Raw genomic sequence first — 22,720 nt, 5'->3', positions numbered from 1 at the left:
GTAGTGAAATGCACACAAGATGATTATGTCTTTCTATTGTTTCCAGTTGCCTATCAGCAGGTCCTCTAAGAACGTAAAAACAAACCACCCTGTAACTGTAGTCCCAATGTCCGAATAAACGTGTAAACCCGTGTGTTAAATGTGTGTCAGTACGTGTCGATGTGTGTGTGTATGTGAAACGTCCGGTAAAGCACACAGTGGGTGGTAAGTGGTGCAGCAACGGCGGCGAACATCATCGTAACCGCAACAGCGGCCCCCGGCAGCCGCTTCCATTCCTCCACAAGCTCCGGCACCACCACCAGCGCCCCCGGTGGCGGGAGCCGTAAGCTGAGCTTCAACATCGGCAAGATGGAGCACGCCGATTTAGTCGCCGAGATGGCTCAGGTCGAGCATCTCTCCACGCAGGACCGGCTGCATCTCGCGCGCATGTAAGTAGTCCATTATTTTGGGGGTTTTCTGTTTAGTTTAGTGAACGGAATATAATAGTGTGCGTGTGTTTCATTTCTACGCTTCAGCGAGGGTCTACGATTTTGTGTGTTTGTGTGTGTGTTTTTTTTTGTTAAATCTTCTGCCGCAACTAACGCCCAAAGCGTCTCTAAGTGGTGTCATTAATTCGTTTAGTGCGAGCGAAACGTATTTGCAATTCGTGCCACCAACAACACACACACACACAAACATAGCCACCATACGTACAGTGGGTTGGAAAAGTCATGCAGGTGAAGCTTTCGTTAATTCGCTTATGTGCTCTTGTTGTTTGGTTTGGTGTGTTTTATCATCTCGGACTTAAGTTGGCTCCGGTTGTGGCTTACCCGCTCCGTTAGCTGATTTATTTATTCGGGTTGTTGTGTGCCTGGTGGGGGAGCTTAAATCATACGAGCCCCGTAAAGTGCAGTGTGCGTCGGTTTGTTGTTGGCTTTCGATTCGGTCCCCTTTCTTCCTTTGCACTTCCGTTCATTTCTTTTGCTTCCCTTTTTGCACAACCCTACGCCCGTCTTAAAGCTTGCACACCAAGTGGTTTGTTGCTTACTTTCTTCATCATGTGCCGTGCTGTTCGTGTTTTTTCTTCCTCTTACCACGATCGTCGTGTTGCCACACATTACCCGACGATGCGTAGGGAATCTTTCTTCCGCCATCTTTCGCACCACGTGCGCTCATCCATTCATTCATATGCGTGTGTGTGTGTGTTAGTGGTTTCTTTTCCACCCTTCATGGCTTCACTCACCGCAACAATCTACTTGCTGCTCGTCTCGTTTTCGAGCATTGCGCTTATCATTTGGAAGGTAGCTTGCTGTTTTTCGCTTAATCGCTAACACTTTTTTCCCCCCAATAGTGCTATAGCTTTCATATTTTTATGCGGATGTTTTCATCAGGTGGGGAAAGGTCTTTCTACTTTTGTTGGTGATGAACGATTTGTGCTTTTTTTTCCTCCTTCCCTCGCTATACTACTGCTGCTTACGAACGCAATGAAGATGTTAGTTTTCGGTAGCTTTTTCTCCCAAACTCACGATCACCCGAAGATGGTCGGCACCCTAAAGTGGCCTTTCTCTCTTCCCACCCCCTTCCTGTACTGAGAGGGTCGAACGCTTCGGCTATCGTGCCCTGCTTCTGCTCCTAAAGCTGCTGATGCCGAACCAAACCTCCCCCGGGTTGAAACTCGCTCGTCAAACACACTACTGCTCGGCCGGTCAGTTTTCGGTCGTGGTAAAATCGTGAAAATTGACTCATTACGAAGAGAAAAAAAAGTCACTCCCTTGGGTCGGTTAGCGGGGTCCGCGCATCCGGTTCAGTGCAGTACGATCCGGGTCCGGGTTCGGTAGGCTCAACACGAATTTTGGCAGCGCGTGATAGTGAGTTTGCGACCCAGACGGACGAGATTGATAAAACTGACCGGTGTGACAAAATCGCATCTCTTTGCATGTGTCTGTGTGTGTGTGTGTGTGTGTAGTTTTTTTTTCATTCGAGCCGATCATAAATCTCTCCCAGTGCAACAGTCCGGTGCATTAGTTGGTGAAGGTTTTAAGTTGTTTTGCATTTTTCCTTATCGGTTTTTGTGTCCGCTAAAAGTGACTTTGCACACAACAACAGCTACAAAAGTTGAATTCGGTAACATAAAGTGAAAAGTGACAAAAGTTGATTAAAAACATAATAAAGCATATCATATTGGCTTAATCGATTCGAATTGTCGATGAGAAAAGAATGTGAGATGCGAACCCTGTAACTACGAAGCACATCGCGTAGAATACGGAGAGCAGGAAATTAGGAGTAGCTGAGCTTTTTTTGTCTTGAAAAACTCTCAAAGTACACGATCGAGATATTCCTCCGAAAATGCAGTACCGTCTACCGGAGAGTCAGAATGGCGTTGGTGGCACTACAAGCGGTGGCCGCAGTCGCTCCAAACATCAACGGGGCAAAACCTGCCAACGATACAAGTAAACAAACAAAAACTGTCGAGATTCCTTTTTCTCTAACAACCCAAACCTTCGATCTCTGTGCTTGGTGCACTCTTCTAATTAAGCATCGCTCATTAAGTTATTACTGGTGACCCGCAAGAAGATGTCCTGCCCCCGCTTCACATTATTGTGTGAAAATGTCAACACAAAACATTCCATTTTGAGTCAGATTTGATGGTTTCTTGCTATGATGATACGCACCGGTGGAGGGGATTGTGAGACGAGCAGTAGCAGAAGCAGCACGAGCAGCAGTATTTAATTTAACTACTTACGAGCACATCCTTTGTTCGCCCTCTCTCTCGCTTCCTTGGCGTTTCCTGTGATGAAGCATAATTATGCTAATTCGTTGCCATCGCTCATTGCCTGTCTAACGTTCACCTGATGCGCATGGTATAGCCATTATGTGGCACATGCTCATGTTAATACGTGTGGATGTTTGTGTGAATCAAGCGGAGCACATGGACATAGAGAAAACCGTCTCCTTGTCCTAATCTACATTGAATGTTTAATGGCTTCAGCCAGCGTCGGTGCGCTGGGATTCCCGTACAACCATCGTAGCCTTACTATAGGGGACGCATTTTTTAACGCTTTTTCTTCTTCTAGACATTGAATAATAAACAAAAAGACGTGTAAATAAGAAAGGAATGGCGAATTTTCCCACTAACTCATCCCATTTTCCCGGTATTTGTTTAATCCTGTTCCCAAGAAAGGAGCTCGCTTTGTTGGAGTGTTTATTTTGTGCGTACGCTTTTTTTTGTGTGTGTTACGAATTTTTAATTATGAACCAAATTGACTAGCAAGACGTGTACGTAACGTTACGGAAAAGATCACACTTTTTGTTTGGGGATCTCGCATCTTGCGGGATTCTGTTAGCCTGAAAACTGGAAGAGGCTTTATAATTTAATTTAATATCACCCCAGAGTGCTGTTGATTATTATTAGATCGTAGCTACTGGAAGCCATTGGGATGAGTGGAAGGAGTGTTTATTTTATCCTGCAATTTATCGACAAATGCAGAATTTCTCCACAATTCCTCATGAATACTTTAAAATTCACTAAAAAATCTGAAAAACTCTGCAATATTGATAAGTAAAATCTTCTTCTTGGCCTACTACGTCTTGTCCGTTGTCGCTTCAACCACCGGGACTGTCTTTGTTGTTTGCTTTAGAATCCTTTTTTATGATCGAATACCAATATTTTGTATTTGATCTTGAAAAACTCCTTCTTTGACATTATAAGTTCGAGAATCCTTGTCTAATTAGTCAAGAATTCCTTAACTTGAACTTGCTAATAGCTTACGAATGTTTCCTTCTTATATGGGATTGTAATCCTCGTCATGTAGCGCCTCAAAATCTCTGTAGCAAAAGGTGTCAATATCTGATCTTATCCACCTCAAATTTTCCAATGATTGACATAATCATACTCTCAACTCCGTCAACTACGTGTTGGTTGGGGTGTCCCAAGCGTGTGTTTTTTTTATATTAACAACACAATACACACACGTCAAAGCGTAGAATGTGTCTATCCAAGCAATTATCATCGGCTTGTTAGAGCCAAAAATATATCAAATCCCTTGACCACCGTGTGTGTTACATGTTACGGTCTATCATTCGATCTCTTTCTTTCTGGGATGTTGCTTTCCATCCATCCTAAACTTGCCGTATGAATAACAAACCCTCTTCAAACGGTAGAAACTGTCACGTGTCCGTCAGATGAGTCTTTGATTGGTTAAAATAACTTTTCATTCTTTGGTCGCCTTAGTCTGTCGAAAGGGGAAATTGCTGTGGTCGTATATTATAAAGTTTTATTTAAAATTAATTTTAAATTTATCAAACCGCTTTATAGCCATTCTGGGAACAAAATTAAAACGTCCAGCGTACGTCTCTGGTGCTTAATATTTAAACATTATGTATGTTATTCTCTTGTGAGAATAACATGTAAGCGGAACTGGGAATTATTTATGAAGCTGAATTTAACAGCTCGTAAAATCATTATTATCCCATCCATCATGGTCGAGCAGAATGGAAGCAGGAATAGTGAGACTACCTTACAACTGCTATGTAACACACAACCACACCGTAGACCAGAGGGCTAGCGGAGGAACTCATAAAAATCCGTGCCTTCATCCTTCATGACCAGCTGCAAACTGCAGCTTCCCGATGTCCGGACCCGTCAGGATGAAAGTTATTCCCACTAGGAATTTTTTTTGTGTATGTAGGTTAGTTCCGGTTCTCTCTGTCCTTGTATCCTTCACATTGGAGAAGCGTTTGAACTATTATGTTTTTTTTTTCCAAAGACTATCGTGTGCCTTCAGCACAATTGGACAGCAAGTGTAGGCCAGCTTCCGATCGATGTAGCAAAAGCATCCCTTTTCTGTTTTGCTATCGGTGTGGCAACTATTTCCGAACGGTGTTTTCCCTTTTTCCGGTGAACTATCTATACAACAGCTTGTTCGTATGTTGTGAACCGTAGCAAGTCAAGATGGTTCCTTGCTGTTGCTACTACTGCTATTTTGCTTGATGTTTCTACCTACCGTTTGCTTTTGCCGATCTTCCTCCCACAAGCGTAGGGTCCGGTACGGTAACGGATCAATGTCGTCGTACGCTTTCCTTGTTTGCCCATTTTTCGCCTCTGCATAGGGGGGTTTTTTTGCTACGGTACCGTGAAGTATCGCTTTTATCCTCCTGGTGTCTTCATCACATACCGAAGGAGAAGGCAGCGTCTAATAACTTTTATGGCAAAAACTCTCCCTCGCTGTTTCACTCGCCTGGAGATTTATTTGTAGTACACACATTAAACTTCTGTGACGCGTCGTGAAAGATGTACATCAATAAAGCCGTATCCGGGAGTTTGGTAGAGAAGTGAGATATGGGCGTTAAAAGAAGCTATAAAGCAATTGTTAAAATGTTGTATTTATTGTCGGCAAGTTTGTATAATTGTAGCCAGGCAATCGTGGTTTGGCGTAGGCGAAGATAACATTTTATGGTTTAAAGATATCTTGAAAGGAGATCTTTCAAATAGTCATCTCCAAAAGCAACTTTCTTTCAAAAGTATTAAAATCTTGACACTGTTTAATAACGAATCTAAGAATTCAATTGCACATCTTCAGCTCTCTGTCACAGCTGGTCTCGCCAAGGTACAATTTTCCATTTCACTTCTACGAAACGTACGAAACGTGATGCATTTATCGTGAAGATAATGACCCATCGACCCAACATGTGCTCTGTCTGGGTCCGTGCCCTTCTGTGAAGATCGTGGAGCTGGTCCAAAAAAAAAAACCGCCCCATCTTCATAATTTGCAATCGTCGCAAGTTGTGCTGTCGGACATGACAGCTCAAGGACTGTCCACAGGGGGGTTTGTTTGCACGAACTCTGTCTGGACGCGACACGAGACGGGGGTGTTGCGATTTTTTTTACGTGTTCTAAATTCTGCGATCATTAGCAGATGAAATTTCTTGGAACCAAGTGACCATTCGCTACCCACTCGCTCTCGACCCAATACGTTTTGTAGCTTCAAATTTGTGCATAATTTGCTCTCACTTTTCCATCACATCACATCCTATGCCTCCACAGTTGGCAGACGTTTTCCAGTTTTTCGTTTTTGGTGTACTGCACGTGATATTTCGCTTATCAGCGATGCAATTAATTTTGTTCCAAGTTGCATTCACTCGGCGGCCCATTCCATAAGCACAATTAGGTGATATCTACTCCACCCGACCCTAACGAACCTAATGCTGAAGTGGAAGTAGTGGTTGTTGTTTGAGAACGATATTAAGTGTCCATGTGGTAGCTGTTGGTGGTGTTGATGGTGGAAACAGACGGAGGACGAGCGTTGTTATCTCCTCGCGCTTAGTATGATGGATGTTTGGTACGTTTAGTTATCTCCTAGATGTGTATCTTCTTTATTGGTTGAACAACTGTTGTCGCCGTACGCTTATCAATTGGCTTTCTTGGTGTAAATGGATGATTAAGGGTAGAAAAAAAGCTAACCCTTATTCATAGCTGTTTTTGGTTTAACTTAAGAGAAAAACTTTGTAAAATTCAAGTAAAAATATTGGAAATACAACAAAACAACCACTAGAAGTGAATGCAAGCATTCATCCAATTTTTATAGCATTTTTATAGCACGTTGTCGAAGAGTTAAAAAATATTTTGTACTCCAACTAAAACGATGTTTTTATTGAGTTTACCTTCAATTAGTATTGTGATAAAACTTTCTCAGTTTGTTTTGTTGGCTACAGGCTAGAGACAAACGACGAACATAAAGATATCAAATCAACCTTGAACACTATCGACATCTAACGATATACTGTGCTCAAAAGATACAGTATTTATGGTACAGAGAAAGCTGTAAGATGATTTATTTAACATTTTTCACTTCTATTATGTAGCCAAAAAAGGTTTCCACTGCATCCAATCGATTCTCTTAGCTTCAATCTCAGCAGTTCCGAGCAAGAAATCCAGTTGAGAGCATCAAGAATGCATACTGCTTGCAAGCAAAACTTACGCGAAGGCGTATCCGCCTTTCCTGTACGCTTGTTATTAGCGTAATTAAATGTAAACAACCAACACCTGTTCCCTGGAGCAGTACATGCTTCCACATGTGCCGGTTCTTCGCTTGTTGAAGAAAATTACTCGAAGATGGTAATGGAGAAGCGCACTCGAGGAATGGATGCAAATAGTGCTTTTTTTTCTTGTTTCATTTTTCGACACTCTTTCATCCGTTATTTATCGCCCGCTATCTCATGCAATCGGAAAAATCGATTATCAATGTTCATTATGAAATAGTGAAGTATTTAAAACGGTTATTGTACTGGTTGTTGCTGTTATGAAATGCGCTTGCCTCGCTCGAACATTCCGTTTCCGTCGTGCCTTTAGTTCAATCGATTGATAAACGGCCAAAAGGGGTGACGGACATGATGAACGGCGTTACATCTGTCAGTTATCGATGCTCAATTTCGTTCCATCAGCAGAAAAATTATGATGATGCACATAAATGTTCCCCATTAGGGGCAGCCATAAAGCTTTAACCCTTCACGGGGTGAACCGGACGGGTCGAAAGAGATGTAAAGTTATTTAACGCTGGAAACGTGTGAAAACCAAGGGATGGATACGCTTAATTTATTGTCTTTGGTTGGTTGAAGGTATTTTTTTATTATATTTTTTAAAACGAAAATGTAAGAATTATATTAATAATCACACTGGAAGATAATAGACACGTTTTTATTCTTCTTGACTTAACGACCTGGCTTGACTTGCTTATACACATAACCTTTGAAAAACATTGGATAAGTAAAATCCTTATTACGGGGGAACGGTCCGGATAGAATTTGAACCCCTACCCTGTCGTTTGTAGACCGGCGCCGTTGTCGCCCTACCACAAGGCCCCGAAACGGCACGTTAATGCTGTTGAAGCTGGTGGATTGGGTAAAGAAAGGTATAAAAAAGCGCATTTCATCTACAGTCGCCTAGTGCAGCTGGCTTCGCCGTAAAGGATGTTGATGAAGTTTAAAATCATAAACAAACTATGTGCTCTCGGGATCTCAGATCCGTGCTCTTGTCGGTGGTGGTAAAAGAAGATTTGTTAGCGCCTAGCGGGTCCTAAGGTCATCCGACGATGTTGCCAAAGTTAAACAAGTCATCAACATCTACTTTATCGCCGGATTAAGAATCTGTGAACGCAACGCTGTGTGCCGTTGGTTAAGATGTCTTCGCCTGGTTAGCTGGCAGTGAAAAATGGAGAAGAACTTTGCGTGCAACGAACTGTGGAAGGTCATCAATTTCGCTTAATGTGAGTTGATGCATTGATGTCCATTTTGTCCTGTTTATTGTTTTTGATTTGCCCGTAAACATTGTTTTAAAAACATGTTTCACTTTGCATTTGTCATTAAGAAAAATATTTAAAAAAAATTTTTCACGTTGTTATTTATTGTATTGTGTGTTCTTATTTTCGTGTTGTTTAATTCAAACAAACATAAAGCTCAACAACCAAAAAAAGCTCTTAAAAAAGCACATGCTTTTGTTCCTTTTACGCTATTGCTTTGACATAAAAAAAAATTTCCACAAAAGTTCATCCCATCGATTGTTTTTTCCCCTTTTTCCACTTTCTAGCAGGCTACAGCCAGCGTTCATCTTTTTGTGCGAGAAATGTCCCCGTTACGGTTCGATTCGTTTCATTACGCTTCCGTTCCGTTTCATTTCTAATAAATATAGAAAAGGAAAAACTTCAGGCCCCCAAACTTCCAACACAAACACAGCTGTAAAAAAAAGCGGTGAAAAAAAAAAAAAAAACTACTGCGCCGTTTGTTGATTATTTAGTGAACTGTGTGTTGTTGTGCCACCAGCTTCTTCGGTGCATTATTTGCTAGTTGTTGCCTGTATATATATTTGTTGAATTTATTTTCTACCCGACTGACCGACCCGTTGTTGTGCTGCTAGCCGTACGTTTGAACAATTGGATCATCGACACGGTATCGCGTTGGTCGGATTGGGGTAACGATTGTTGATTGTTGTTCGCTGCTGAACATCCTCCACTCCTGGTGTGTTTGTATATTGATAATAGTCAGCTGACTGGGACACACGTATTCCGTCGGTACTACTGGAACATTTGCTCGTAGTAGTAGTAGAAGAAGCTGTAGATTCTAATTACAATAGAATAGAGATGCTAAACCACGGGAGAGTGGTGTCGGTTTTCCCATTCATTTATCACGGCTGACGGGGGTTGGGTGTTTATGATTGCAATTAGTGTTGGTTCGGTGCATTCCCGCGCTACCGGTCAGCGCTATACCGCATTGAATGTGTGCACATCCCTCCGAAACGATCCGTTTTCGATTGTTTTTTCGCCAGTCGGTCACGGTCACTGTTGCAAAAGGCATCCATTGTTTAATTGAGATGAATGTGTTTTGCTACGGTACCATCGGGAGTTTAGAAGTTGTTTGATAAAATTTACAATTTTTAAGTGGCGAAACAAGTTCGATAGATATCAATTTAGTTGATTTTTCATTATTGAAACGTTTTCATAATTGTTTTTTTTTTGTTTTGCAAAATAATAATTTCTCCTAAACTAATCATTAACGATTTCTAAACGTGTTCAATTCAAAATTCCTAAATGTATGCAAAAAGCTTTCAACCTCAAAGGTGCAACGCGTGAAAGTAGCAATTTTCCCATCTTTTCCGAACAATCTGTCCAACACGGTGAACCTAATGCAAGTGGTCGTACGAAAACTTCAAATGAAATTCAATCACAAGTGTACATTGCTCCACTCGTTCGCAGTCTGCCCGACCTGCGGTACAGCACCGGCCGCTGAAATCGATCGATCGATAAATTGCACCACGGTTCTTGGTGCAGGTCGATTGAAAAGCATGCCGGTCGTGCCGAGTAAAGTGTCCCCACGACAAAACCCATCAACATCAGGGAAAGGAGGAACTACTTAACGAAGCGGGTGTTGAAATTATGGAAAATCTGTCGCACTAACGCGTGTGGGGAGAGTCCGAGAGTGTTGATCGGTGGTGTACAGTACGCTTACTGGAACGTGTTAAATGATGAATTTGTCCATTCCATTATTGCGGTGCGCTAATGCGTCTGATAAATAGACTGACGAGCAGGAAGATGTGGAAGCTTTTGCAGGAAGCACTCTTATTGTCAGGTCGCCCGCTCTCCGCTGGGAATTCTATGGTATGAAAGTGGGGGAATCGTTTTCGCATTCAATGGACGTTTTCCATCATTCCGTGGCGTGATTCTAGGTACGCTAGAATTCTTCCTCGTCTGATCGCTCGAAACCTACTGATAGTCGGGGTTTTTGCTTTAAAGCCGTTCAGCCATTATTATTGGTTGGTGTGTTTATGAAATATTTATCCATTTGTGCTTTATCTCACTGGCTGGAATGGTTGGATCGTGTAGAAAATCACCGTCAATGGTGGTGTGGCGTGCATTTGATGTGCAATCAATCATCCAACTGCCAGGCAACGGTGACAATGTGCAATAGGTTGTAGATTGAATAATGTAGAGAGAGATTGCTTCCTCAAAATGGTTATACATTACCATTTGGTCTTGGTCTGCTTGGAATATTTTAATTTTTTATTCCGGATTTTTCTCTGGTTATCTCGACCACACAGATAAACGAAACATTGGTTCTATGAACTGTGATATTTTCTGAGTTACCAAATAAGCATTGTCAAATAGTGATATCATATTCATTTTTCGATGTAAACATAAAATTACTGAATCTCCTAAAAAGGGCGGAGAATAAATATTGCCACATGTTTTCTGTAGTATGTGAGACATTTGACCTATTTATCCTGAGCGTTTTGGCAAGCCCCAACACCAAGAAGAACCTGTAAAATCCAGAAGATCGATCAAGAAGATTTCAAAAACACACGAATTTCGCGATTCATCGCAAACAAATACGCTCGATAGTTCTCCACGAATACGAGTCCCTGCCTATGCTTACGAAAGACTGCTAAAGATCATCTTAGGCCGTGTGTGCGCTAGGAGGGTGTGTGGAGCAGGAGAATGAACCACGATCTAGCTGAGTTGTTTGGTGGTGCAGATTTCCTGTCGATAGTCAAAGTTCGAAGGATACGATGAGTGAGGCACGTGCTGAGTATGCCGAATTCATGCCCCATCAGCAAGGTGTTCGTCAGCGACCCGTTCGACACGAGGCGTAACGTAGCAAAGCGAGCTCGTTCTATGATGAAGGATTGCTGCCCTAAACCGAGTTTCTTGGAAACGGGTTGGCGACCTGGCCATATCATCACTACTTATTCAACCCTGAGCGGATCAAGAAGACGAAGAAGATGCTCTAGAGGCAATCAATTACTATTAAATGAAAAATTAAATCATTTGCACGTACTATTGGATTAAAAATTTTCATTAGAGGTACCAAAACTTCTTGAAAATCGTTTCTTCTGGTATACGATACTAATCGCTTTAATTTAATAATATACTTCCATTCTCCAGTTAGGTCACATTATTGCATCAATGATGTGCACTAAATCTGCATATTTTCTACTTCAATGTGTAAACCTTATCCTTCTGGGAATCGTATCTCATCAGAGAAACATTATGTTTAATGTTCCATTTTGCAAAACTGGCCATAAAACCTCGTCGTTAGCAGTATTTTATAAAATTGTAACAATTTATGCAAATGCTATTCAAATGAAATTGGCAAAAAAGAAAAACAAACAAAGGAAGAAACAAAATCAAAAAAGCTCTGCTGCTTCTCGCTCAAAGCATATTTTTCTTCCATTTATTTGTGTGTCCATTTTTCGTACACCATTGAGGCAACGGGGAATCGTTGGGAGCAACTTTAAATTGTTCAATTTTCGTTCTTTTTTACCACGTTATGTTAAATAATCACAATTTAATTTGACACCATCGTTTTCATCGTTTAACCTTTTCCATCATCGGAGCGGAAACATTAAGCATGAGTTGGAACATACGTTGCAGTGGATACGTTTGCCAATTACTTCACCCTTGAGTTGACTGCAGTTTAATCACATTTTTTTGTACAAAACAAATTAAAAAAACAGATGAACAGTCTCGTGTGCTACTTCGAGTTATGTACGGAAATGTCATTAAAAAAGTCATTTTCCAGTAGCAGAAGTTCCCGGGATTTTCTATCATTACTGTGACCTTCCATGGTATTTATGGAGCTGGCAAAATACGACAAGAGAACCTTATGCGAATTCTTGTCAAGCTTTTACGACGCAGCACGATCAAGTTTAGTTCATTCCAAATGCAGTAAACAGTGTCCTTACCCCTGGTCAAACGGTCGGCAGTAAGACGGAAAATTACTCCTCCAAGAAGGCACAAGGATAAACGAAATCATCCTATCCTTCCAGCCGACAGAGAGCTATGTCCATACCCGGCCAACGTGGATACTAATGACCACCATGCCCACAGCTTCATTAATAAGAAACACACACGCGCACTTCCAGAGCTTTTCATGACAAAACCCAAAGCACGAAGGACCGAAATTCTTGACCGCACTTCACACAAAACCTTGGCCCCAAGCCTGATGGCGTAAATGGAGCTCCTTCTTTATTTTTAGCTGCTTCATTTTTTCACGCGAAAAGCTTGCCTTACGGTGCCCAAAGTGGAACAGTTTCGTGGTGCACCTAACACCACTAGCTTCGGGGCCGATTATCTGTCCACCGGTACGTGTTACGAATTGGATTGGAACTGGAAAATGGAAGGCAGCACGAAAGGATTTCCACTGTGGTCGCTTTACTACCTTACCATTGATGTTGCATGTCGTCGGCTATCGAATGGTCTGAAGTCAAGGCTTTAAACGGTCACCGTCCGCAGTTGCCTTTCAGTGTTTTCCTTCAAAGGTTGAACGTGTAATTAACCCGCCCAAGTTGACCGTCAACTTGTAACTGACCACACAGTGATGCGATGTTAGTTCAATGGTCTTGCAGTTGTTGTCCTTTGCCGTTCTTGCTGCGATACTTTTTCCCGATGTGGGCAAAGCAGCATGAAAACAGGAAAGGGGGTCGGGAAGTAAAGTGGATTTTTTTCTTCTGCATGATACCATCCTGCATGACACTTTGCAACATATTTTATATTAAATCCTCCACACAAGTTTAATGTATTCCATTTGGTTTCATTTTTGTTTATGCTTTCTCTTTGCAGGCGTCGAGCACAGCAGTTAAAGGTTGCAAAACAGAAGGAAAAAGAATGGCTAAAAGCACAGCGAAGTCGAGATCGGATGGGGACACAGACATCCTCATACAAACGGCACATCACGTTCGAGGACAGTGTCGTCCTGTTGGAGGCTGCGGCACGAAATGACATAGCAGAGGTTTGTATATTTTAATACTGGTTTGGATACACCTTACGCGCGCAAAGGTTGGAAGAAGGGTTTCGATAGCATTTTGATGGAATTTTTAAAGCTGACCAATCACGAATTGATGAAGGTTTAGTCTACGAAAATTATCCTTTTGATGCAACCGTGGCAGTGACTGTGAGGGAATTACAACATGAGAGGTATTGGGCCCGGCATTTCTAGCTATTTTAATTGAAGATAACAGGATAACTGAATATTCAATCCTGCAGCCAGATTTTAATATCTGATCTTGCGGCTGTTTGAAGGACCGGCATCGTAAAATCCCAAGCCGTACCAAAAAACTTACAATTGCAAAAATGCTCAAGCTTATATCGCGCAACGTTTCTCACGCCACTTCACGCCAACTTATTGAATACATTACAAGAGTCAAAGTAAAACTTCTTAAACTGCTTATAATCCCAAGCGAAAAGCTTTTGTCTTAATTGATTTCGCTGGTGGGAAAACTTTTTTCCCTTCATGCTACGGGAAAAAATTCGATTGCTTCTTGAAAGACAAAAATAGATACCGAAAATGAAACTTCCGCGACGCATACTGGGTCAATCCATCGTTATATGGCAATAGTAGATATCTTTCCCACAGTGCCCTGTTATCCTTGTGCTAAAAGCCTATCACCATTAGCAGCCTTTTTTGATGGCCATACGTGAGCTTTCTTCACATCCTAAGCCGTTCTAAGTGACTTTTTCTGTAACGAATTCTTCCCTGTTTTTTTTTACAATTCAACTTACACCCGGAACTAGGCCCTAGCTGTACACGGGGAATAAACGGGAAACAGATGAGTATCGGACCTACTCTATATCCTTCAGAATGAGGTCACTGAATCATTTTTGCTCTGTGCCGATTTTCCTACCATAAGCCCATTTCAACTGCAAACAGTTCCCGGTCACTTCCGGTTGCTATTAGTCAGGCCGCGTTGACCATGATTTCTTGGCTTTTGCAAAAATGCACTAAAGCCAAACACGTGGCAGTTGCATCGTTTGCACTTGGGTTGACGTTGGGCTACGTGTTTGCCACACATACGCCGTTTTGAAAACAGTGCCCAAATCGTGTAAGTACTAATGAGTGAGTACATTTTCTAGGTTAGTTGGGTCGCAAATCTACGAATGATCTATCATCCGTTGGCTGCATTTTCTGCCCAGTCTTTTAGTTGGTGCTGCAGTTGAAAGAAAAATGACCATTTCCGGTCCGAAAGGAGCCGCCGCACACAGTTTTGTTCACTTGTCACGCAAAGTGCTAGCGCCGTGACTAAATGATGTAATTCGGCTGCATACGTTTGCATAGTTTCAGGCGCGCTCAAGCACTTTCATCGAAACGTTTTCTCTTTGTCACTCGACTGTTCCGGGACCGACTTCCCGATGAAATTAATGTGTGCCAGGAAGCAATCGTTGTCCTTTAAGCTAAACTGAGGGGTAGTTTTTTTTTTGGTTCTTTGCATTGCCATATGTTTGGAAAATGTATAAGCATTGCATATCTTTAGGCTGAAATGAGGCCAACCGCGCCAAGGATTGCGATACTTAAGAGAATCAAAGCTCATTTACATACGAGAATACTTCAGAACAGAGAATTGCACACCGACCCATTTCCTCCACTGTGTCTGGAAGATACATTCCGACGAAGGACCTCATTTAAATACAATTCGCAATGCTAATCGACCGTTAAGCTCGGTAATTCAAAGCATACGTGCAGCAACTACTAATAGACAAACTCGACCGCGGAAGGCAAACAGCTTCATTTTTGCCGCCCGTGTGTGGTCTTTTTCAAACACTACTTGAACGTATTCCCTACAACCTATATTCTTTGCCCCTTTTGTGAAACCAAGTCATTTTTGTACCACCACACCGCCACATATAAAAGCGAAGGTCGATTTGCTTCCTTCTTACCACAAAGAAGATGTTTATTTACGAAATTTTACTACCCACTCTGTATCATCCCCTTTACACATAGCTACACATTGGGTTGATAATCTGTGGTGTCATAAAACTGCAAAGTAACGGGCATTAAACCGAGTTGTGGATAGCCGTAGCGAATGAATATTTGTGGCCTTCGGCTTTCTAGTGTAGTCATAAACCAAGTCCATTCAAGTGTGCACTTTGTTAGGTTAGATTTGTGTGTAGTTAATTACATTCAAATTTGATACTTGATGATGGATGGTTGGATATGTGATGGAGATACGACTTGCAGATAGGAATGCATTTTATGAATCTTTCTCAATTTTTGAGTTCGAAGTAAGGACCATGTACAGTGTTCCTCGAACGTAAATAAAATTATCCAGATTGCATCCAGATTGGCCAGTATTCACAGGTCAACCATCCATACCAACCTGACCTTGAAATACATCATCCTTGACCAACCACAACCGTTGCAAGCATGGTGTATGAGCGAAGAAAAAAGTAATCCAAACATGGCTGAAACTCGACAGACAAACCTGGTCCTTCATTCGTTAGCAAGAAATCAATAAACTCACAAACAACACTTCAAAACCACACAATACATCACTCCATCTCCATCTCACTCGCCGACACGATACAATTCGTAGCTCCATCACCATCGGTGTGCAAGTGCCGTTAAAAGATGATCCTGGAATACCTCCAACATGAGCGCCACCAGGGTTGGCGCAACGGACAAGGGACAGTGTACCGTAGAAGACGGGTCCGCAGGGGCTAAATTTACAGGATGGAAAATAAATTACTTTCGCTTCGTTTCATCAACTCCCGCTGGGATCAATTCTGCAGCATTCCGACGCTTGGGACTATCCGTCGGCCGACTGATCTCTGCTGCAGAAATAGCCGGTGTGTCAGGTCAAGGGCTGAATTTTGCAATTTCCCAGCATCCTATTAAATCCTTCGAATGCGACGCTCATCTCCGCGTCCGAGCCGTTTTATCCATTCGCAAACTCCCACACACACATATCGACAAAAGATTGGACGTTTAATCGGATAAGCTTATGGGATGAGTGTGACTCAACTATTAATTATCGCATTCGATGAGATTTAGGTGTTGTTTTTTGCAGTGGACTGAAAGGCGGTGATGAGGGTAAATTGATGTCTCTTTAGAAGGGAACATTATCTTTATAACCTATCGGTTGCTGAATTTGAAAAGGTTACAAATCTCTTGCCATAATTTAGTGTCTCTTTTTCTTATCTCTTAAGATATCTGGAAGATAATTTACAATTAGGCTTTAAAGCTATCCTTCCTTTAGTCCCTTCTCCCAACACCACACTCTAGTTCATTTCAATTGACTCTTGCATAAGCGTAGCTCCCTGATGGGAAACCTTTTTCTAAGAAGCACATTTTTCTCAACTGCAAAGTTTTGTCCCGGCACGGCAGCGATGAGAAAATAAAGCTCTCTAGACAAATAAAACTGCTTCACGCTTGCACCATACGAAATGAGTCCATATTCTCACATGAAATATAAGACGGCTGACAGCCGACAGTCGAGCATCTCCTGGCAAACCCTTTCGTTAGAGCAATTCTTTTCTTTTGCAAAGACTAGCAAACGGACAAACGAACAAACACACTTGACAAAGAAGAACAAATATACGCATCCGAGCGTAACTGGATTCTGATGTTGCTGTTTCGTTCGGCTAGTAAACTGTACGTACGGATTCTTACGCTGTCTTGAGTAGACTAAGTTAAAGCAAACATTCTTGACTTTGGAAACCAACTCCCGTATGACCTTCGTTGAAGGGTTAGTTTGTCCTTGCACTGAAGGTTGGGAAATAGTCGAGAAAGCTGGACATAACCTCAAGCGAAACATTGTATGTAGGTTGCAGTGTATGGGCATGAGGCGAAGAGAATTCCAACAAACTATAATAGTGTTGATGATGATGATGATGTAATGTCGGTTAGTAAGAGCATTTTTCTTGCAAAGGAATAGACCTATTGAAACATGAGCAGCTGATGAGTGGTCATTATCGACTGTGGGAAATGATACTTGCATCCGTTTCCGGTCTCCCACGCTTTTCTTGATTACTTCCGTAAAAGAGCGATAGGGTTGAGCTTGGCGGAGGGACTAGAACTTTCTCTTCTTTGTCTTTCCTTTTTGCTTCTTATTATAACGTCTACTTCTATCCATCTTACTCTTTCCCCCTCAGGTGGCAAAACTCCTCCAGAAGGGTGTCACACCGGATGCAACGAACATGGATGGACTGACAGCACTGCATCAGTGCTGCATCGACGACAATGCGGAAATGTTGAATCTGCTTCTCGATTACGGTGCGAACGTAAACGCACAGGATAGTGAACGGTGGACACCACTGCACGCCGCTGCCACCTGCGGGCATCTGAATCTGGTGAAGATATTGATAGCACGTGGTGCGAACCTGCTGGCGGTTAATGCGGACGGTAACATGCCGTATGACATCTGTGACGACGAGGAAGCGCTCGATTACATCGAGGCGGAAATGTCCAAGCGGGGCGTAACGCAGGAGCTGATCGACGAGACGCGGGCGGCTACCGAAACTCAGATGCTGCACGACCTGCAAGACATTGCGCTGCAGGGTGGTGATCTAGAAATACCGGATCCACAAGGTGCAACACCAGTAAGTGGCCCAATAATCCGTGCGACGATGCAAGAATGCTCGATAGTAGCTAATGCCGGTTTTTTGGTTTTATTCTTCGCAGCTTCACATAGCATCCGCCAACGGGTACACACGGGTCGTCGAGTTCCTACTGGAGCATCACACATCGACCGATGCTGTCGATAACGATCTCTGGACACCGGTACATGCAGCTGCCTGTTGGGGTCACGTAAGTTTCTCCGTCGCACAGTTACCAACTATGTTTAGAAATTTGGAACTAACCGTATCGTTAAACTTTGCAGCTGGAAGTCCTTGAAATGCTTGCCCAAAGTGGAGCCGATTTGAATGCCAAAAATAAGAACGACGAAACACCTTCCGGTGAGTAACTTTATCCTTCGCCAATTTGCACCATTCGAAAACTCTTCTTTAATAATTATTGATGAGTGCGTTTTGTTTTATCACTCATTTTAGATATTTGCGAAGATCCAGAAATACGAGAACGAATAGAGCAGCTGAAGACGGAACAGGAGAGCAAACGGTTAGCAGAAGCGCAACGCAAGCGTGTCCGGCGGTCGCAGAGTAACAACACGAGGTCAGTGGACAAACGCCCCCGCGTGTACAAATACTTGCTTTCATGCTAAGTGATAATTCGCAACGGCATTCTTCATTCTTCTAATTGTGAATCGAATCAAACGAACGATTCCCTTGGGATCATTTGAAGTAGAATTAAGATTTTACATAGGCAGCCCAGCGAAACATCTGAATTGTTGTAGTCCCTCGATAGATAATCCGATTACAAACTAAGCAAATTGTTTGGATAAAGTTTTCCTTTACGAGACCGAACCGGTGGAAAGTGTAAGACTCCCCAGAGAACTTAGTCTGCGGTGAGCTAAGTTAAGATATCATGTTCACACCACGTCGGTGTATTGTCTGCGCTTCCCAACAGCCGACTTGAGAAGTTGACGTCGTAATCCTTTCGCTGGTACTATGAAAACCACAAAACTAAATTGGAAAACGCTAGCCGGTTGTGTGTTAGTCCCAGTTCTAAACCACCACGTCTAACCGTTGCTCCATTTCTCTTGCACCAATACAGGGCACAATCGGTGAGACGAACATCACTGCGTGATAAGGGCCTAACTACCAAGAAGGATGCGGTGGAGGAGGCCCGTTTCCGACTACAAGCGCAAGAGGTAAGTTTCGTAGTGATAAAGTTTCGGATTTTAGGTTTTTAGGCACACGCCGCTGAGTACTGCGAAACATTAAACCTAGCTCGTGATATGGTGTAAAATTAAAGACAGCAGAAGAACTTGGCATTACACTGCCAGCAATTTAATCTCTGTTGTGAATCTCAAACCGTTTCGAATGATACTTCGGCCTCGGTTCCGTTTGGAGCTCAGACAGTAGTAATTAAATTTTAATTTTCTCAACACAAAATACTCTGCACCATCAACACTTTTGTTGGCAAATGCTGCTTTTTCCGCAAAAGGAAACGTTAACTGCGGGTAACTTAAAAGTTCATAAGCCTGGCACGAAAGTTTTCCGAATGGCGGCAATGCTGATTCAATTTCTCTGGCATGGGCCGTTGGTGTGGTAAAACGAGAATACCTTTGAAAACTTTTCACTGTTTGCAATAAAACTTGGCTCATTTTAGAACGGCAATAAGCTCCCTATTTAAAGCAATATTAAACACCAAAAATGAATACGTTGCACGTTTTGGGTAGATTGATACCGTATCGCGTAAGGACCTCATGTGCCTCAAAAAATAGGCATGAAATTGATGAATGTTTTCATAGCAATTTGCAAACTTTCACATCGCCATTTGACGTACTAATGATATTCCAAAACGGAACACAGCAAAATCCGTAACAAAGTATCATCGAACGTCAGTCTTTTTTCCTCGCTATCCCAAAATTCAATTTGCAGCACTGCACGTGACAATCCAATGTGCAAGCCAATGAAAGACTCACAGCAAACAAATGGACATCCAACATGCCTTCCTTCTCGACTAGCAATCCCTGCTGATGATGTTGATGATGATGGAGTGTGCAAAACTGCATCTGTGATGGCCATGAGAAAAGAACTGTTCAATTTCAAAATGGAATGTATTGAACCCACTCACAGCAGAAGGAGTGCCTGCTGTCGAGCTTGGTGCACCGATAACTAAGCCTTCAATAACTGTGGACGCCTGTGTCCTGTCAAATGGACGTTGAATATTTATGGCAGATTAGAAGCAGTGGACGAGTAACAGAAGCACCTGTTTTTTTTTGGGGGGAAGGTGATAGAAATCAGGAAATTTGGAACTTGATCTCTTGTGCATACATCGGAAATGGAAGTGTCCAAGCGAGCCGACACCCTAGTGTTGATAGGCTTGGAGTTGGCAATCGATAGACCGTACTGTCATCAGCATGTCCAGAAGTGCTCCAGGGGAACTTTTCCAGCTTTGCTTGTGATGTGCTGCTAGTTTCGACTTTTTGCTATAGATTTGACTTTGGAACGTTTTTTTTTATTAATAGACTTCAATTGAACAACTACATCAAATGTACACCTTAATCGAGCGCTTAAAGGTAACATGGTACCCATCATTCTTACCTTAACAAACGTTCCCACACATTTTTTTTCCATTTTTGATTGCTAAACTGTGGCCTCATCTGGCTGGAGGTTGTGAGCACAGGTGGATGGAAACATTGAAATTGTCTGCTCTTTATCGTATTCGGACCGGAAGCAAAGTTTAGACAAAAAAAGTGCTGGCTCAACGCTTTGCCGAACCGAGCAGTGTGGTTAGCGAGAAGCGCATTGTTGGTGGCTTAGACGAAAGGCAATCAAAAGTTTTTGAATTATGATGCAAACGACATGAGCATGGGGGAAGGTGCCAGAAATTGGTGCAGAATTTATGATCGGTTTTAGGTGAAGTTTCAATCTATTTATTTCTTTATGGCGGAATCGAAACATTTCAACCGTTAAAAAAAGTTAAGGTAAACAAAAAATCGACAATTATTCAATTCAAATAGACATAATTAAATCCGCGGTACAAAACAACACCGCTCCAATACGTTTCATTGAAAACATCAGCGGGATGAATTCTACTACAAAAGAAATTAACAAAACCGATCGACCTACGGCCTTTTTCCGTTTTGAATGGTTGGGTTAATTAATTTATCACTTTCAATCGATGGTGCTGCGTTCCTTTTGATTGCCACAGGCGACCAGAGACTTCCTCCTTTCGTAGTTATTATTTTACGGCAAAATGTTTCGATCTGATGGGCGAGGTTTATTTTTGTGTTCTCCAATGGAATGCAAGTTAATCTTTTCCTTGTGAAAGCAGCGTTTGATGATGTCAATGAAAAGGATTGTTTTTCTTGTTTTGCAAACCCTGCCAAACTTACTGCATCAGACAATGTTTAATTGGAGTCTGCGATTGACAGGAAACCTGTTTTTGATATTCATGTCACTCCAAGATGGAATAATGCTTTTTGCGACGGGATGAATATAACTGATAACGTTTACTATAATACATACAATTTATCAAGCACGTTGTAGTACAAAACAATATTTACAAATCCGTAAAAAGCAATATTATTTTAATTGCTACTCCACACACACACCCACATGCTTCCCTGTACTTCCTCTCATTTTTTAAATTCATCCGCCTACCTTTTTATACTACAAATCGGAATGTTAATGATGAGCGAACATTTGAAAAAGGGTTTCTCCCAACTACCCCCGAACCGGGTTCGATGGTGTGCACGGTTCCAGCTGAGCAGACATTTTGTGAACTTTGACGCGGAACCTGAAAATGGCGGCGTCGGCCGCAGTGCTGTGTGTCGAGTACGCTTCACTGCACCAACCAATGCATGATTGATGATGACGATTTTCCTACAAAACCTGGGGATTGATCGATTCGATCGGTTCACTTCAGGCTGTAGGGAAGCCAAGGTTAACATACGGAATGTTAGGTGAATTTTTCTTGTCCGATGGATTGAAAGTAGGAAATGAAATGGGATTGTATGGTACGTGGTGTTGGCAGACTGTACCGGGTACGTGCTATTAGTGTATTGGCTTCAAGCTCTTTAATTATCGCACCGGGTATAGGCAGAAAGATAGGGATAGTTACCTTTTTTTTTACAAATATGCCATCAAACGATGCTTTAAGCTATTATACAGGGCCAACATTCGCTTCATATTAACATTGTTGCACGCGTTGTACCAATATGGCGTTGGAAAGTCATGGCGGTAATACATTGTGAGCGATACATCAGTCAACGATGTAGCAAAACAAGACATGAAAGATCCGATTAAGTTTTTGGGATTCCTTACTGGCTTTTTTTTTTTGTTGGTTTGTTGGCAATAAACTTCATTGACTCTTTTACATATTTTGGGGCCCTCACAAGGTTTTTAACCTGCGTTATAGTATTTTTTTTAACTATTTTTTCAATTCTACTATGAAACCTAGCAAAGGATAACTACTTTAACGCCATTTCCATTTAATTAAACAAATAGAAAGATATTTTCACCAAGGTTTCCTTCAAAAACCTTATTATAAGCTAACGTATCGTGTTGCACACCCGTTAATCGTACTACTCTCGTCTTTATTTACGCTACTTGTGCAATCACGCCCCAACACAGTAGCGTCCCCGCGCCAAACCACGAGTGTCACTTCCGTTGATTGGCAAACTTTGTGCAAGCTGGCTGTGGTCGGTTTGCCCAACCCTAGAACCTTCTGCCGCGCAACGCAATGCCGAAACTTTCTCTCATTACTTTAGCTGCAGTTTATAATTGCATCACGACGCACAGCTAAAGGGTGTACCGTTGCGTTGGTCGTTAGAGTTTGCATTTATGCACACACACACACACACGCACACCACTTCCGGTGCTTGATATTCCGGGTTTTCTCTAGTCGGGAAGCG

At 42.2% G+C, this 22,720-nt stretch overlaps 1 protein-coding gene across 1 annotated transcript in view; it reads left to right on the top strand.

Annotated features, from left to right (window-relative positions):
• Positions 1 to 214: 214 nt before the first annotated feature.
• The window catches only part of LOC126567895 (protein phosphatase 1 regulatory subunit 12B-like), a 34,788-nt gene continuing 12,282 nt past the window's right edge, over positions 215 to 22,720 (top strand). The window contains exons 1-7 of the mRNA XM_050224242.1: positions 215 to 428; positions 13,086 to 13,254; positions 17,391 to 17,837; positions 17,920 to 18,045; positions 18,119 to 18,194; positions 18,288 to 18,408; positions 18,910 to 19,006. Coding sequence (XP_050080199.1) covers positions 349 to 428; positions 13,086 to 13,254; positions 17,391 to 17,837; positions 17,920 to 18,045; positions 18,119 to 18,194; positions 18,288 to 18,408; positions 18,910 to 19,006 — 1,116 coding nt within the window. The 5' untranslated portion in view covers positions 215 to 348. The remainder of the gene's footprint in view (positions 429 to 13,085; positions 13,255 to 17,390; positions 17,838 to 17,919; positions 18,046 to 18,118; positions 18,195 to 18,287; positions 18,409 to 18,909; positions 19,007 to 22,720) is intronic.

This window comes from Anopheles maculipalpis, chromosome 2RL (assembly GCF_943734695.1).
Source record: "Anopheles maculipalpis chromosome 2RL, idAnoMacuDA_375_x, whole genome shotgun sequence".
Taxonomy (NCBI): Eukaryota; Metazoa; Arthropoda; class Insecta; order Diptera; family Culicidae; genus Anopheles; species Anopheles maculipalpis.
This window is presented reverse-complemented; position numbering and strand designations above follow the sequence as displayed.